Genomic DNA, 16,477 nt, shown 5'->3' with positions numbered 1-16,477 from the left:
GGAAGGAAGGAAGGAAGGAAGAACTACGAGAGACAAAATAGCAATGAAAAATAAAATAATAAACAAATATATTCTTTGAGATTAATTGTAAAAGGGACAAGACAGGGAATTGATTTTGAGCGTGTGAGTAGACGGTGAAGGGAAGGAAGGAAGGAAGGAAGGAAGGAAGAACTGCATTGCTTGTGGCCGAGACTGGGCTGTCGAGAGCAAAATAAAATAAAAGGAAAAAGTAGTTATGTAGGTGCAACACACAATGACTGGAACAGAGGACACAGAAACTTACATAGTGTCCAGAATGAGTTAAAAAGCACACGAGTGACCACAACAAAAGCAAAGAACAACAAAAGAAGTGTAGACATTCGCTAATTTGTAGAGGGAAAACAATGATTGAAAAAGGGAATACAAAAACCTACATAATGTCCAGAGAGAGTTAAGTAGCAAACGAGTGAACACAACTAACTAACTAACTGACTAACTAACAAAAGAAGTGTGGACATTCGCTAATTTGTAGAGGGAAAACAATGATTGAAACAAAGAATACAAAACCCACGTAATGTCCAGAAAGAGTTAAGTCGTATGATTTTGGCTTGGGGAAATATTTTGTTTGTTTATTTTATCATTTTTGAGTTTGTTTTGTTTTGTTATGCGTCTTTTGTTTTCTTTTGTTATTTTTTTTTGTTTATACGAGTGAACACAACTAACTATCTAACTCACTAACCAAAATCATAAACAGCCAAAGAAGTGCAGATATGCCCCAATCTGTAGAGGCAACACATTAATTGAAACACAGGACACGGACTAAATGAGAATAAAAGGCTCGTCGCAAGGTAAACAGGTGAAAAGTGGGTCTCATTAATCATTGGGCAGGGTGCAGTGACGTCCCCTCTTCACTTTCCCCTTCTACGTCCATTGATCGGGGCAACAACATTAGCAGATGCATATGACGTTGGTTAGTTGATAAAGAGTTCACTGTAAGCTTGTTTTATTTTTCATCTCTCGTTTCACCCAAGTTCACGGTAGGTTATTTTTTTCTCCTATTTTCTTTCCATCTGTCTCTGTGTATGTATGTATGGATGGATGTTCTTATGTTCTTTGATCTGTTCTGCCTATCGACTTTATCATCCTTCATCTATGTATATCTTTTTTTCCCATCTACCTTTCTGTCTACCTTTCTTGAGTCTGTCCATCCATCATTTTGACTTTCTTCTCTTTCCTTCATCTCCGTTTCTTCTCTGTCATTTCATTTTCCTCACCATTTCTCTACCTTTTCTGCCTTTCTGTAATCTTCCAATCCACCCCTCCCCGACTTTTTCTTTCCTCACCCCCGTCATTTTCTGTCTCTTTATATTCTTGTGTTTATCTTCTATATACAGCTCCTTTCTATAATCTGCACATTCATCCTTCTGTCTTTCTCCTCCTCTCTCATCTCCATTTTTTTCTGTTTCTCTTCATCCTTCTAACTATCTTCTATCAGTTGTACTTTTCATCAATTTTCCGATCCATTCATCCTTCCGACCTTCTACTCTTCCTTCATCTCTATTTTTTTCTGGATTCTTTCATCTTTCTCACTGTTGCTCACTATAAAACTATTACTCTTACTACGACTATTGCCTATTGTGTCCCTTCATCTGTCTTTCCATCCTTCCGTCTTTCCCTTCCTTCATCTCCGTCTCTTTCTGTCTCTCTGTCCAGAGCTTAAGAAGTACGAGGACGGCCGCCACCCGAAGGGAATCAACGACGTGACAGACGGCTACCCGCGCCCCAAGAACTACGACAGCAAAGGTGGGAGACGGGGGAGGAAGGGGAAGGGGAGGGAGATGAGGGGAGGAGAGGCGAGAAGAGATGGAGACGGGGGAGGAAAGGGAAGAGGAGGGAGATGAGGAGGAGAGGAGAGGTGAGAAGAGATGGAGACGGGGGGAGGAAAGGGAAGAGGAGGGAGATGAGGGGAGGAGAGGCGAGAAGAGATGGAGAGGGGGGAGGAAAGGGAAGAGTAGGGAGATGAGGAGGAGAGAAGAGATGGAGACAGGGAGATGAGGAGAGGAGAGGGGAGAAGAGATGGAGATGGGGGGAGGAAGGGGAAGGGGAGGGAGATGAGGGGAGGAGCGGCGAGAAGAGATGGAGACGGGGGGAGGAAAGGAAGAGGAGGGAGGTGAGAAGGGAAGGAGAGGCGAGAAGAGATGGAGACGGGAGGAGGAAAGGGAAGAGGAGGGAGATGAGGAGGAGAGGAGAGGCGAGAAGAGATGGAGACGGGGGAGGAAAGGGAAGGGGAGGGAGATGAGGAGGAGAAGAGAGGGGAGAAGAGATGGAGACGGGGGAGGAAAGGGAAGAGGAGGGAGATGAGGAGGAGAGGAGAGGCGAGAAGAGATGGAGACGGGGGAGGAAAGGGAAGAGGAGGGAGATGAGGAGGAGAGGAGAGGGGAGAAGAGATGGAGACGGGGGGAGGAAAGGGAAGAGGAGGGAGATGAGAAAAGGAGAGGCGAGAAGAGATGGAGATTGAGGTGAAGAGCAGGAGGGAGGGAGGAAGGAAAGGAGGAAACGGAAAGGAAGGAATGAAGGAACTGGGAGGGAAAGGGGAAGAAAAGAAGGAAACGGAAAGGAAGGAATGAAGGAACCGGGAGAGAAAGGGGAAGAAAGAGAGGGGAGAAAGGGAAGGTGGGAGATGAGTTGGAAGGAAGACAGCAAAGGCAGGAGAAGGAGGAGGAGAAAGGGGAAAGAAAACGGGAAAGTGGAAAATGAGAGGAGGGAACATACAGAGAAAAGGTAAAAGAGTGCATAGGTAAGAGGAAGGAAGAGGGAGGAGGGGAAGGGGAAAGGGGAGATGGGAGATGAAGGGAGGGAGGAAGAATGGCTACGAGAAATGGAGGATAAGATGATGAAGAGAAAGAGAGATAGAGAAGGAGAAGGGGAAGAGGGGGAAGGGGGAAGAGGGTGAAGGGGAAGAGGGAGAAGAGGAAGAGGGGGAGGGGGAAGAGTGAAAGGAATGCAGGGAAGAGAGAAAATGTGACGAAGGGGAGGAGAAAAAAAAAGAATAAATGGAGGAAAGAAAGATGATTGAGGAGAGAGGGAGGGAGGGAAAAGTGAAAGGAAGAGGAAAAGAAACGGAGGAAGGGGGAGAAGGAGTGATAGATGGAGAGAGAGAGAGAGAGAGAGAGAGAGAGAGAGAGAGAGAGAGAGAGAGAGAGAGAGAGAGAATAAAACTAAGAGAAAGGAAGATAAGGAAAAAAATAACGTAGAAATAAATCAGAGAAAATGTATGGATAGAAAATAACAAGAAAAAAGAGCAAGAACAACAACAACAACAACAACAACAACAACAACAACAACAACAACGACAACAATAACAACAACAACAACAACAATAACAACAACAACAACAACAACAACAACAAAGAGAAACAAATACTAACGTGAAGCAACAGGAACGTTTCTCTCTCTCTCTCTCTCTCTCTCTCTAATCCCTATAATCACTTCGCGGCCTCTTCCTTAACACCGTCATCAACACTCATTAACTTTTTTTCTCCTCTAACTCACAAAGCCTCAGTAGACGTTGGCAGGATTTGCTTAAAGTCTCCCTTCGATTCTATGTCTTGTTTACGTGTATTGGTAACTTTTAACGTGAGAGAAAGCTTAAGTAATGTGAAAGTTAGTCTGATCCTCTTCTGGGTTCATGAAGATTATAAGGAGTGTTTTTGTTATTAAAGCGTTTCAAAGTTCATTTACTCTTATCTTCACGTTATCTCAATAATAATAAGGTTTTAGAGTCTGAGCCAAGGTTTAAGAATGAATAGGTCAGCACGTGCGCATCATTATTTTCTAAGAACTTATATGTATCATTAATTTTTTTCTTTTTTTTTTCTTTTTTTTAACAGCAGAGGAGACAGTTCAAGGGCGTAAAAAAAGAAAACAATAATGAAAAAAATGCCCGCTACTCATTGCTCCTGCTCTTTGCTCTATAAAATTAGTTCTCACACTATAAAGAAGTTTCTGAAATCGAAGTCATATATTTTTTGAAGATTTCGTGATTGTTGTGATTTTAACTTCAATTGGAACTCACAAACTACTATAACTACTACGTCTCGCTAAATAATAACCGTAAATCAAATTGTAGACCATAAAACATTCGGTCTACAAAGATTTCGGAAGACGATTTATCTCTGTGACTGATGGTTCCTAATTACAATATCAGCGTTAAGGAAAGGAGAACAAAGAGACAAAAGGCAGTTATCTTTTTAATCCTTGCGAGAGAATGTCTTCGTGGTAGGCCAAACACTGTACTTTCTCTTTATCTAACGCTCAGGTCTTCAGGTCATATAGTCAGACATTCCGGCGCCCGAGCTCACCTATTTGACTTTCGTGCATATGAGTTTTGAGCATTTCCAGGGGTAGTTTTATGACCCTGGTGGTAGTTTGATCTTTCTTTTGTACCAGGAACCTAAAAGAAACACTCATTACTGCCCGACTGATCTCCCTTATGACACTTGGAAATAGAGGATGTGAGAGAGGTTTTCAGGTCATATTCCTATTAAACATTCTGGCACCCAAGCTCACCTATTTGACAAGGCTTACGTGTATAGGAGTTTCGAGCAGTTCCAGGGATACTTTTATGACCCTAGTGGTAGTTCGACCTTTCTTCTGTACCGGGAACCTAAAAACAACACTCATTAGAACCCGACTGATCTCCCTTATGGCATTTGGAAATAGAGCATGTGAGAGAGGTTTTCGGGCGCCCAAGCTCACCTATTTGACAAGGCTTACGTGTATAGGAGTTTTAAGCATTTCCAGGGATACTTTTATGACCCTAGTGGTAGTTCGACCCTTCTTCTGTACCGGGAACCTAAAATCAACACTCATTAGAACCCGACTGATCTCTTTGGCCTTTGGAAGTGGTTGCTGTGAAAGCCCGAAGCGTCTGAGAATAAGGGCCTTGCCTCCTAAGCTGCTTTGGCTGTTTTGTCATTCAGAGGCGAGTGAGGGAATGGGATTTGGGCGGAAGTGATGGATGTTGTGACACAGTGAAGGAGGGAGAGGGCCAAGAAGGGGAGGGAGGGTGAGGGGGTCAGGCAGGGTGGGGAAACGAAGTGGTAGGGAGGAAGGGCAAGGCGGGGAGAGAGGGAGAGGAAGGGCGAGGAAGGGAGGGCGAGGGAGCTTAGAGATCAGCCTGTGTGTGTGTGTGTGTGTGTGTGTGTGTGTGTGTGTGTGTGTGTGTGTGTGTGTGTGTGTGTGTGACAGAGACAAAGACACACAGACACAGCGAGACAGACAGAGAAAGAAACAGAGACAGAGACAGACAGAAACACAGATAAACAGACAGAAACAGACACAGAAATACAGAAACACAATAAAATAAAGACAGACAGACACACAAACAGAGAGGCAGAGAAAGACACAGAGACAGACAAAGACAGAGACAGACACAGAAAGACACACACAGAGAGAGAGCAATGCGTGTCACCCTCCCCCTTCCCCCTCCAGGCCCAGGGCACCACACGGATACCCAGCGAGGCCTCCAGCAGCCCAGCTTCGGCCTCTCCTTCGGCCAGAGCAGCGGCGCCCGACCAGCCTCCGCCCCCGCCTGCCTCGCCGCCGCCGCCATCCTACTCGCGGCCGCCCTCCTGCCTCACTGGGCCGCTCGCTCCCTCCTGCGTGGCCCCGGGAACTGCTGAAGACGCTGACGAAGGGAGGAAGAATAGGAAAACTACTAGAGGAGATGAGGAGAAAAAAAAGGAAAAGAACATGAAGCCAGCAGAAGAAAATGGTGTGAGTAAAAGGAAAATGAGTAATGGTTGAATAGAAAACGAGGATATATTTACAGGAAAACGAAAAATGACGAAAAGAAAACGAATGAAGGAAGAACACGAAGCCAACTACAGGAGAAAGGATGTGAGTTGAAGGAAAATGGTTGTGAATGGAAGGAAAACGAATATAATGATCGAGAAATGGATGAGAAGAAAAGAAAGATACATTAAGGAAAACAACAAAAACAATAACACGAAACCTACTACAGCCAGAAGAGACAAAAAAAAAAAGAGTTGTTAAAAGAAAATGGGAAATAATTGAAGAAAAGAAAACGAGGGATACATACATTGGCCTCGTGTTTTTTTTTTTTTTGGAATCGAATCATCAAAGGAATGTGAATGAAATAAAAAAGAGGGGGATGAAAATGCGAGGTGGTTTGATTCTGAGTCTTGACGTATAGTGGAGTGGTGAGACGGCGACGACCTGCGACCGATCTCCGACCACTCTCCGAAGTTGTCGCCGACCGTGTGTACGTGTCCCATCGTCAATCGCCGTCAATCTCGTCTTCAGGAGGATCGAGGCGAACGAATGACACGACTTTTTCCTTCCTCGGCCGCTGCACCTCTCATCACCAGACTGTCAATGGGCGAAAGACGAGGAAGAAAAAGACAAGAAAAAGGGTTGGAAGGGAAAGATGGAAAGGATACCGTGATGACCCTAATCAAGACACGGCGAAGAATCAGAGAGTTTTGTATGCGATTCTTATCAAAAGGAGTGAGGAGGGACTTGGGACCTGTAAGCACCCTATCTTCTCTCGCCCCTCTCTCCTCCTCTCTCTCCCTCCTTCACTCCCTCCCTTGCTCTCTTTCTTTCTGTTATTTTTGCCAATCTCCACCTCTCTCTATTCCCTTTTATACTTTTTTTTTCCTCGTTTAGTATCTCACATCCCTTATCCCTCTCTCTCTCTCCCTCCCTTGCTCTCTTTCCCGCTGTTATTTTTACCAATCTCTATCTCTCACTATTCCCCTTTATACCTTTTTTTTCTCCTTTAGTATCTCACATCTCTTATCTCTCTCTTCCTCTTTCTTCAATTCGATATTTTTCATCTAATCCTTTTTCTTTGTCTTATTCTTTCTCCGTTTTCCCCTTCCCCCACATACCTTCTCTTTCTATCGCTATTTTCTTATCAATCCTTCTCCTTTTGTCCTATTTTTCCATTCCTGCGTTTTTACCGTTTCTCACAGTGTTATGTCAGTTCCCAAAGTACCTTACATCCCTTCTCTCTCACTCCCTTTCTCTTGCCTTTTATTTTTGTCTAGTCCTCTTTGGTCTCATTCTTCTAGTTCTTTTCAATCCCTTTCAGTCCTTTCCAGATCCTTTCAGTCCCTTCTAGTCTCTTTCCTGTCCCTTTCCTGTCCCTTTCCAGTTCCTTTCAGTCCCTTCTAGTCTCTTTCCAGTCCCTTCTAATCTCTTTCCAGTCCCTTCCAGTCCCTTTCCAGCCCCTTCCAGTCCCTTTCAGTCCCTTCTAGTTTCTTTCCAGTCTCTTCTAGTCTCTTTCCAGTCGCTTTCAGTCCCTATAAGTCCCTCTCAGTCTCCCCTTTCAGTCCCAGCCGCTACCAACAATCTTCCAATGTGAAAACTGTGAGAGTGCATTGGGGTTTTCAAGGGTTATGTTCCGAACCTCATGTCACCCATCGCCCTTCGTGTCTCCTCAGCGCTGGCAGGCTCTCCACTTCTGCTTCCTTCCATTATAAGACGCCGTGGGTGATGTGATGTGCTACTGTGGCTCCGAATACAGGCCTTCCCGAGGTGCGTGGGGTTGAGCCCAGACTGAACCCTTCCCCAAGATGCTTCCTTTGGGTTCACGGCTTTGTAGGGAGTGTCGGTTTTGTTGGTTCCTCGTCACACCCTCCGCCTCCCTCTGCCTCCCCTGCCCTGTCTACCACGCTACGCCCAGACTCATGGAGACGGGCGGCACTGACTTGCAATCATACAAAACAAGCAGAAATAAGTATCTTTGAACTAGCCAGCCATCTGAGGCGTTGAAAATTGATAACTTTATATAGCCAAATGAAAAATGATAGGAAAACAAACAGGAATAAGTGTCTTTGAACTTAGCCATTTGAGGCGTTGAAATATGAGCTACAACCTTGTACAGCTCAAAGAAAGACGTAGAAAGTCAGCTCATGTTGCAAAATAGACGGGAATAACAAATACCACGGAAAAATAACGAACATTCGAGGCTTTATCTCGCTCGAGTGAACGGTTATAACGAACTTTAGTGAATGTTGAGGTCAAAACAAACCCCAAAAAGGAAGGGAAGAAGGAAAAACAAAAGAATACCCGCGATGAGCAATAAGGACAGGTATATAACGAACTTTAATGAATGTTGAGGTCAAAACAAACCCCAAAAAGGAAGGGAAAGAAGGAAAAAAAAAAGAATATCCGTGATGAGCAATAAGGACAGGTATATAACGAACCTTAGTGAATGTTGAGGTCAAAACAAACCCCAAAAAGGAAGGGAAAGAAGGAAAAAATAAAGGATACTCGCGATGAACAATAAGAACAGGTAAAGCTCAAAGTAGAACGGTCACAATAAACTTCAGTGAACGTGTATAGGTGGGTGAACGCCGATGAAGGCCCGCCAACCTTTTGTTTATATGCTTCCAATGTCTTCTAGTACGTAACCTCGCTGAGTAAAGTATAAGGATGAAAAAGAGAGAGACTGAAAAGGATCTGAAACTTCACAGAGACTGCAGTGGTGAATGTAAAGGATTGTGAGAGTTAGAAGAGGATCAGATGAAGTTATTTGATACTTCGTGGGAATTTCAGTAGTGTTTGAGGAGGAACAAAGAGAGTATGAAGAGGATCTAATGTTATTTAAATATTCCAGTTATGTTTGTGGAAGACTTAGACAGATAGAAAAAGGATTTGATGCTATGTAAATTGGGTTAGAAGAGGATCAGATGAAGTTACTTGATACTACATGGGAATTGCAGTAGTGTCTGAGGAGGGACAAAGAGAGTATGAAGAGGATCTGATGTTATCTAAATGTTCCAGTAATGTTTGTGAAAGACTTAGATAGATGGGAAAGGATTTGACGCTATGTAAAGAGAGTTAGAAGAGGATCAGATGAAGTTATTTGATACTACATGGGGATTGCAGTAGTGTCTGAGGAGGGACAAAGAGAGTATGAAGAGGATCTGATGTTATCTAAATGTTCCAGTAATGTTTGTGAAAGACTTAGATAGATGGAAAAGGATTTGACGCTATGTAAAGACTGCAATGGTGTGATGTGAGCAACTAAGAGCAGAAGAAAATAATATAATAATACATAAAGACTGCATTTGTGTATATGTAAAGAAATGAATGAGAGAAAAGGGATCTGATACGCCATAAAGACTGCAGTTGGGTTTTTAAAGGACTGAGAGAGATAGAAAAAGGATTTGATGTACGGTGAGCTGCAGTGAGTTCCCTTCAACCTTAAAATTTCTGTCATAAGGCGAATGGATCATCTCTGCTTCTTAGCCATGCCGTGGAGTCAGTCGTCTGCGGTGTCTGGTATTTGTGATGGGGGAAGGAGGATCTCTTGTCGGTCCTTGTGTTATGTAGTCACGGGGTGGATAAGCTGACCTACATAACTTGTTTCTTGCTGTTGTGTTGGTACTAGTAAGTGAGACTGAACCCTGACTTGATATTGAGCGACATGGTAATCAGTCTTCATAAGTCCTTCCTTCAGTCTAGAAAGGCTTTGGATACGAGCAATTAGTGCAAGAAGGAAAGGAAATAAAGTACTGTAAACTATGAAGGCTTTGGATAAGAGCGACAACTGTGAAAAATAAATAAAATAAAGAAGTTAAACTATAATGACTGGAACGTATGAAGATTGTAAAATGGAAATAGATAGAAAGCAAGGTAGACTATGATCGCTTTGGACACCAGCCTTAACTGCAAAAAGAAAAGAAAAGAAAAGAAAAGAAAAGAAAAGCTGGTTCGTTGTGTTTATCGTGTGAAATGACTGTGAGTTTTGCGGTGGTGTGATGAGTCTGAGACAAGCTGATGACGCAACAATAACACGTGGCTGGGCGGACACGTGGCGGGCGGCGTAACGAGGCCAGTGACCTTCTACCCTGCTTTTTTTACTCCTCTTCCTTCTCCCCGCATCCCTCTCCTATTTTACTCGTATTCTTCCTTCTTTTTTCCTTTATTCCTCTTCTTTCTCTTCCCTTAATGCATCTTTCTCTGGGCCCTTCCATATTTTTACTCCTCCTCTTCCTCCTTCTAGTCCTTTTCCTCCTCTTCCTTCTCCCCGCATCCCTCTCCTATTTTACTCGTTTTCTTCCTTCTTTTTCCTTTCTTCCTCTTCCTTCTCTTCCCTTAATGCTTCCTTCTCTGGGCCTTTCTATATTTTTTCTCCTCCTCTTCCTCCTTCTAGTCCTTTTCCTCCTCTTCCTTCTCACCGCATCCCTCTCCTCTCGGCCCTCCCTTTCCTATTTTACTCGTTTTCTTCCTTCTTTTTCCTTTCTTCCTCTTCCTTCTCTTCTCTTAATGCATCGTCTATATTTTTACTCCTCTTCCTCCCTCTAGTCCTTTTCCTCCTTTCCTCACCACATCTCTTTCCTCTCAGTTCTCCTCATTGCATTTGTATCTCTTTTCCTCTTCCTTTTCTCCTCTGCTATCTCATCCCTCTCCTTTTCCTCCCCTCTCTCTTTGTTCCTCATCTCTCCTCATCGCATACCTCTCCCCTTTCTTCCATGCATTTTTCTTCTGCTCTTCTTCCGTCTCCTCATCCTTCCTTTCCCATCCTCTCCTCTCGGCGCCTTGGAAAACAGGACCTGTCGGGGTGTCGCCAAGTAGCCAGCCCTGTCCAGAGACGATCTTTGGTTCGGGTGGACGTGTTGACCTCTTCCAGACCCAACCAGCTGCTACGTGAGTGTATGTGTGTGATCGCCCGCGTGTTATGACCTCACCTTACCTACCATGTGCCGAATCTTCCTGTCTGTCTGTCCCCCGAGGCTTCTGTGTATAGTGCCCAGCGATGATAATGATAATAGTGATGATAATGATGATGATTTTGTTAAAGTGTAGTATTGTTTCTTTCTCTTTCTTCGGCGTTGTCTGTTTTTATCATATAGTTTGTCTGATGTGATTTACGAGGTTTTAGTAAATTGTACTTCCAGTTTCTTAGGAGTAAATATGTTTTTTTTCTTTTGTGATTCCTGATGATGTGGTTATTATTATCATTGTTACTTTTCTATTTTTGTATATTGCACTATGCAGATATTTCTTATGTTTTCTTCAGGGTGTTGTGTCTCATTTTGTGCTGACGAGGAACTTATCAGAATTGTACCATTTCACTATTATTTTAAGGCTATATATTTCATGCTGTAAAGTGTGTATATATATATTTTTTCGCCCAGAGGCTTAAATTATGCTTCCTGTTAATGTAGGAGACAAGAAAAAGAAGTAACAGAAAAGAAAGAATCGTTGCTCACCTGTGAATAAGGAACTCTCATTAATCAAAGGTGAGAAACTTGGTCTCCTTTATCATTAAGCGAAAGAACAGCGGGACAGCTTGTAAATACCTCAGCAAAGAGAATATGAAAGTGAGATGAGCGCTTGCCTGTAAAAAATAAAAAACATGATCTATTTCTTATCAACTGCAAGAAGAAAAGGACAAACTGTATGTAATTGAACTAAGAGAATATGAAAAGAATACTTAGCGTTTCCCTGTAAAGAAAATATTATCTTATTATTAATCGCAACAACAGGAAGAAAACTTTTAGAAAATAACAGAGATGAAAAAAATAATTGCTTGCTTGTGAAAAAAAAAAAACTTTCTTAATAACCGCAAGAAGAGAAAGACGACTTGTAAATAATTTAACAAAGAGAATATGAAAAAAAAGAAGAAAGAACAACTTGTAAATACCACAATAATAACATCAATAAAAAAGTGAAAAAAAAAGATACTGAGCGCTTGTCTGTGAAGAAGAAAAAGAAAAAAAAAACTTCCTATAACTCAAAGGAACAGACTCTCCGACAGGTGTGTGTGTGTGCGTGTGTGTGTTAATTATTAAGGTAGTAACGGATAGACAACAACAACAACAACAACAACAGCAGCAGCCCGTGTGTGGGACTAAACAATCGATCGGTGGTCAAACAGTTAAAAACGGTGTGTGTGTGTGTGTGTGTGTGTGTGTGTGTGTGTGTGTGTGTGTGTGTGTGTGTGTGTGTGTGTTCGTGTGTGTGTTTTCCGTTGCCGTGGAGCAGAAAACAAAAACAAAAAGAACAATAATAACAGTGCCAACAACAACAACAACAACAACCAAACCAGTCATCTAAAAACAACAACAAAAAAACAACAAATCACAAAAACAATATCAATAGCAAAAATAAGCTTAAAAACAACAACAACAACAACAACAACAACAACACCTGCCTCTACCTCTACCTTTAATAACGTGACGTACATACTATACATATTATGCGGCCCCTCCACACCTCAACGTCGGTAATACATATCGCTTGTGTCTGTCTGTTTGTCTGTCCGTCTGTCTGTCTGTAGTCCATTGGTTGTTGCGGCCTTATCCCTCCCTCCCTTCCCTCCTCTCTCCCTCTCCTTCTCTCTCCCTTCATCCTATCCTCCCTTTTTCTATTCCATCTCCCTGTTTTCCTATCCCTTCCCATTTTCCTCTTTTTTTCACCCTTAACCTTCCTCTCTCCCCTTCTTCCTTTATCCTTTCCTTTCTTCCATTCTTTATCCTTTCCTCCCTGTCTTCATCCTATCCTCTCTGCTAAAACCCCTTCTCTCATCAGCCCCTCATCTCATTCCCTCCCTTCCTCTCTCTTTCCCTCTCCCCCTCTCTCTCCCTCCCGCGGACAGATAAACACTTGTATAGTAACCACAAGAGAGGAGGGAGTGTGTGTGTGTCTGTCTGTCTCTGTGCCAACCCTTAATAGTCGTACGGGAATTGCTTCTAACCTACCCACCTCCCTTACCTACCCACCTACCTACCTTCCTACCCGCCTACCTACCTGACTGACCTAACTTACCTTCCCTCCGTATAGACCTGTGTATATATCTGTAAATGAGTTAAAATCGTATACATATTACTATCATATTGTTCGTGTTCGTGATGGTGGTGGTGGTGGTGGTGGTGTTACGTGTGTGTGTGTGTGTGTGTGTGTGTGTGTGTGTGTGTGTGTGTGTGTGTGTGTGTGTGTAAATAAGGGTGAGTGACGGGGTGTTTGCTCATGAAAAGACGGTGTGTGTGTGTGTGTGTGTGTGTGTGTGTGTGTGTGTGTGTGTGTGTGTTGATGTACCTAAACGCACATGTGTAAGTTGAGGTGTACGATAGAAAAAATGAGTCAACTATATAGAAAGCAAAATCGATTGCTGATAAAAATAAAGTTGAAATAAAGTTAGCTTTCGAAAATGTAAAAAAAACGTGACAGTGTGTATGACTAAAACTAACTAGGTATTGTAAAACGAGTAAATGAAGTGCATGACTGAATGAATGATGAATAATAAATAATGAATGAATGACTTAATGAATGAATGAAAGAGAGCTAGAAGTGTGACTGACATGCATAGCCGCCCTTGTATACACTCCAGATAACACTATAATAATAAATCACGCATACGTACATAACATTAACATCTATAATATATTGCAAACCCTATACGAAGGTGTGCTGTCAATATACCCTAAACGTGTATCGCTCGTGTATTTACTGGTCTTAAGAAATTGATTATGTACCTGTTCCTTTTTTTTTCTTTTGTTTGTTTGAATTTGTGATTATTGAGGGAAAGAATGTGCTATGTGGTATTTCTATGTCTTTTTGTATTGGAGTTTATGAATTAGTATTGTTGTTTTTATTTTTATTTTCAATCTGATTGTTATTTTTCTTAATATTATTCTTATTTGTCTGTTTCTTCATCTTCTTTTTCTTCTTGTTCTTCTTGTTCTTGTTCGTCTTCCTCTTCTTCTTCCTCTTCTTCTCTATCTTCTTTTTTATTTTCTTCTCCTTCTCCTTCTTCTTCTCCTTATTTTCATTATTATTATTACTAACTATTATTATTACCATTATCGTCATATTCTTCGTTGCCAATGTGTATTTACGTATAAAATAATAAAAAAGCTTTCTTCTCGTCCCGACCTGATTCGCATCAAAATTAGCGTCAAAACTGTACATATATATATCATTGACTTCTAATGACAATAAATGTTAAAAGAAGAGTCATTGATTGGTTTCCTTCCTCCACGGACACGTATCATTAGGTGTGTGTGTGTGTGTGTGTGTGTGTGTGTGCGAGAAAGAAAGAGAGCAAAAGAGAACGACAACGAAAGCGAAAGAGCATGAGAGAGAGAGAGAGAGAGAGAGAGAGAGAGAGAGAGAGAGAGAGAGAGAGAGAGAGAGAGAGAGAGAGAGAGAGAGAGAGAGAGAGAGAGAGAGAGAACGAAAGCGAAAGAGCAAGAGAGGGAAAGAGAAATCCAGTGAGCAGGCGAGAGTGCAAGAGAAAGAGTGAGCGAGTGAGCGAGAGAAGGAGAGAAAGAAAGCAAGAGAGAGCGAGAGAATGAAAATGAGAACTAGAGCAAGAGAGCAAGAGAGAGAAAGAGAGAGAAATTGAGAGAGCGAGGGAGAGAGCGTGCTAGCAAGAGGGCAAGAGAACGAGAATGAGAACAAGAACGAGAGATCGATAAAATTACAAAAGAAAGCTAAACAAACTTTTACTAGGAGCGGATAAAGTCTCCCCTCAAAAAGGTAAGTAATAACAATAAAAGAAAAGAAACAAGCGGTAAGTATCCAACCACCCAGCAGCCTGCCACTCAGCACCACCTAGCGGCAGCCTGGGAAGCAGAGAGCCACGCGCGCGACCTCCGAGCCTGGCGGTGAAATCTGCAACCACGCCAGTAAACAGCTTGAATGTGACCAACCGGCGGGCTCTGTTCCGTTGACGATTCTTGAACACTACCCCGATATTTGAGTTTCCGGGGGCCCAGTTACGGTTTAGTAGTGAGAGAACACCTTTGAGAACTCCTGTGGCTTGCTGTGTTTGTGTATACCTGGCTATAGCAGACGATAATCGAGGTTTCCCAAGGCACAGTAACGGTCGTGTAGTGAGAACGCCTTTGAAAACATTTGTGGTTTACTGGACATAGACGACGATAATCCAGTTTCCCAAGGCACAGTGAAGTAAAATAACACATGTGGTTTGTTTATTTGGTGATTAACTGACCATAGCAGACGACAGATCAGTTTTTTGATGCCCAGTTACGCTCTAGTAGTGATAGAACACCTGTTTGTTGTTGTTACGAAGATCACCAGTCTACAAGCGATAATTATCCGACGCATAGTTAAGGTCGTGTAGTGAAAGAACACCTTTGAAAACACATGTGCCCTGTCCTATCGCCAATTACCTGCCCACAGCCAACAGCAATCCAGCTCTCCCGAGGCCCAGCGACGAGGGAATAACCTGAAAAGTAAGTAAGTCTGACCTCTATAGAAACCTAATTACAGTCTCGTGCGGGGCAAAACTTCAACAATGGAGGCTTGGCGAAGTTCAGAGCCGTGTGTGTGTGTGTGTGTGTGTGTGTGTGTCAGGTGGTTCATAATACATTAACCTCCCGGGCAACGTTGCCGGATTGTCGTACTCTGCCTTTTATGTTTGATGATTTCCGACCCCCAAAACTGCTTTCATCACCCAAATAACTTCATTCATATATGGTTATCCTTAAAATGGTTAATTATTGGTGCTTCTTGGCAATACTTACGGGGCAGAAACCGGTAAATATGCGGCTCTTGCGTACGATACTCTGGCAACGATGCTCCCTTGCCTCCCTCAGGGCTGGCCGCGGCTCCTTCCTTCGTGTGGCAAGTTTACGGAGAAGGAAAGTTTGGGATTTAGTAAGTGGCGGCGGCGGCTCGGTGGTCAGTCAAGAGCTTTGGTTCGGGTTATGACAAAGGACGGAAAGTAAAGTTAGTTCACGTGGTAATTATTGAAAATCACTACGCGCCTCCAAAATACGATATTACGCCTCCATATTGTACTTAAGGGACGAAATACATGTCCCTTAACCATAATATAAAGGAAGTAAATTTAGTTCACCCTCTGGTCACCTTCGCTGTTGTTACTTGGCGACTCCGGTGCTTTCTTTCCCTCCCGCCAGCGCTGGTAACAATAGCTCTGAAAAATAAATAAAAGAAAGGAGTTTCATTTTTCTTCGTTAACTTTGAGGTCTTGGTAAAAGTTGAGAGGTATACCCGAAGGTCAAAATGGCGGACATGGCAACTACTGTATCCGAGCGTTGCCACTTCGCGTTTTCTCTTTAACTAATAGAAAACCACGAAAACCTATTGCCGTTTGGGTGTATTTTAGCACGCCTGTATCTCGCTATCTACCTCTCGAAGTACTCTCGTTGTTGACTAGTAAAATATCGCAGCTAAGTCCAGTAACCCATTGCCGTTGAAATAGTAACATATCTCCGTAAAATAGTTCCATATCCCCGTTTATTGAGTCGCTGATATCATAACGAGTAATATGTGACGGCAAAGCAATACGGTAGTGTGTTATATGTGCATTGAGTACTCCATAAATACCATAAAGGTGTCAATCGCAGTGAGACGGGCGTACCTCTGCAATAATACCTGTCGGGCGGTGTTGTGGGTTGTGTGTGAGGGCTTAGAGAGCGGATGACCTTCCCGATTATCCACAGCCTCACTGGGGTTCGAACCGCTT

General features: G+C 42.8%; 1 protein-coding gene across 1 annotated transcript in view; it reads left to right on the top strand.

Annotated features, from left to right (window-relative positions):
• The window catches only part of LOC126987746 (lachesin-like), a 124,290-nt gene extending 118,146 nt beyond the window's left edge, over window positions 1–6,144 (top strand). The window contains exons 11-12 of the mRNA XM_050845036.1: window positions 1,693–1,782; window positions 5,473–6,144. Of these exons, the coding sequence (XP_050700993.1) occupies window positions 1,693–1,782; window positions 5,473–5,663 (281 nt within the window). The 3' untranslated portion in view covers window positions 5,664–6,144. The remainder of the gene's footprint in view (window positions 1–1,692; window positions 1,783–5,472) is intronic.
• Window positions 6,145–16,477: the final 10,333 nt, after the last annotated feature.

The sequence above is a fragment of the Eriocheir sinensis genome, chromosome 66 (assembly GCF_024679095.1).
Source record: "Eriocheir sinensis breed Jianghai 21 chromosome 66, ASM2467909v1, whole genome shotgun sequence".
Lineage (NCBI taxonomy): Eukaryota > Metazoa > Arthropoda > Malacostraca > Decapoda > Varunidae > Eriocheir > Eriocheir sinensis.
This window is presented reverse-complemented; position numbering and strand designations above follow the sequence as displayed.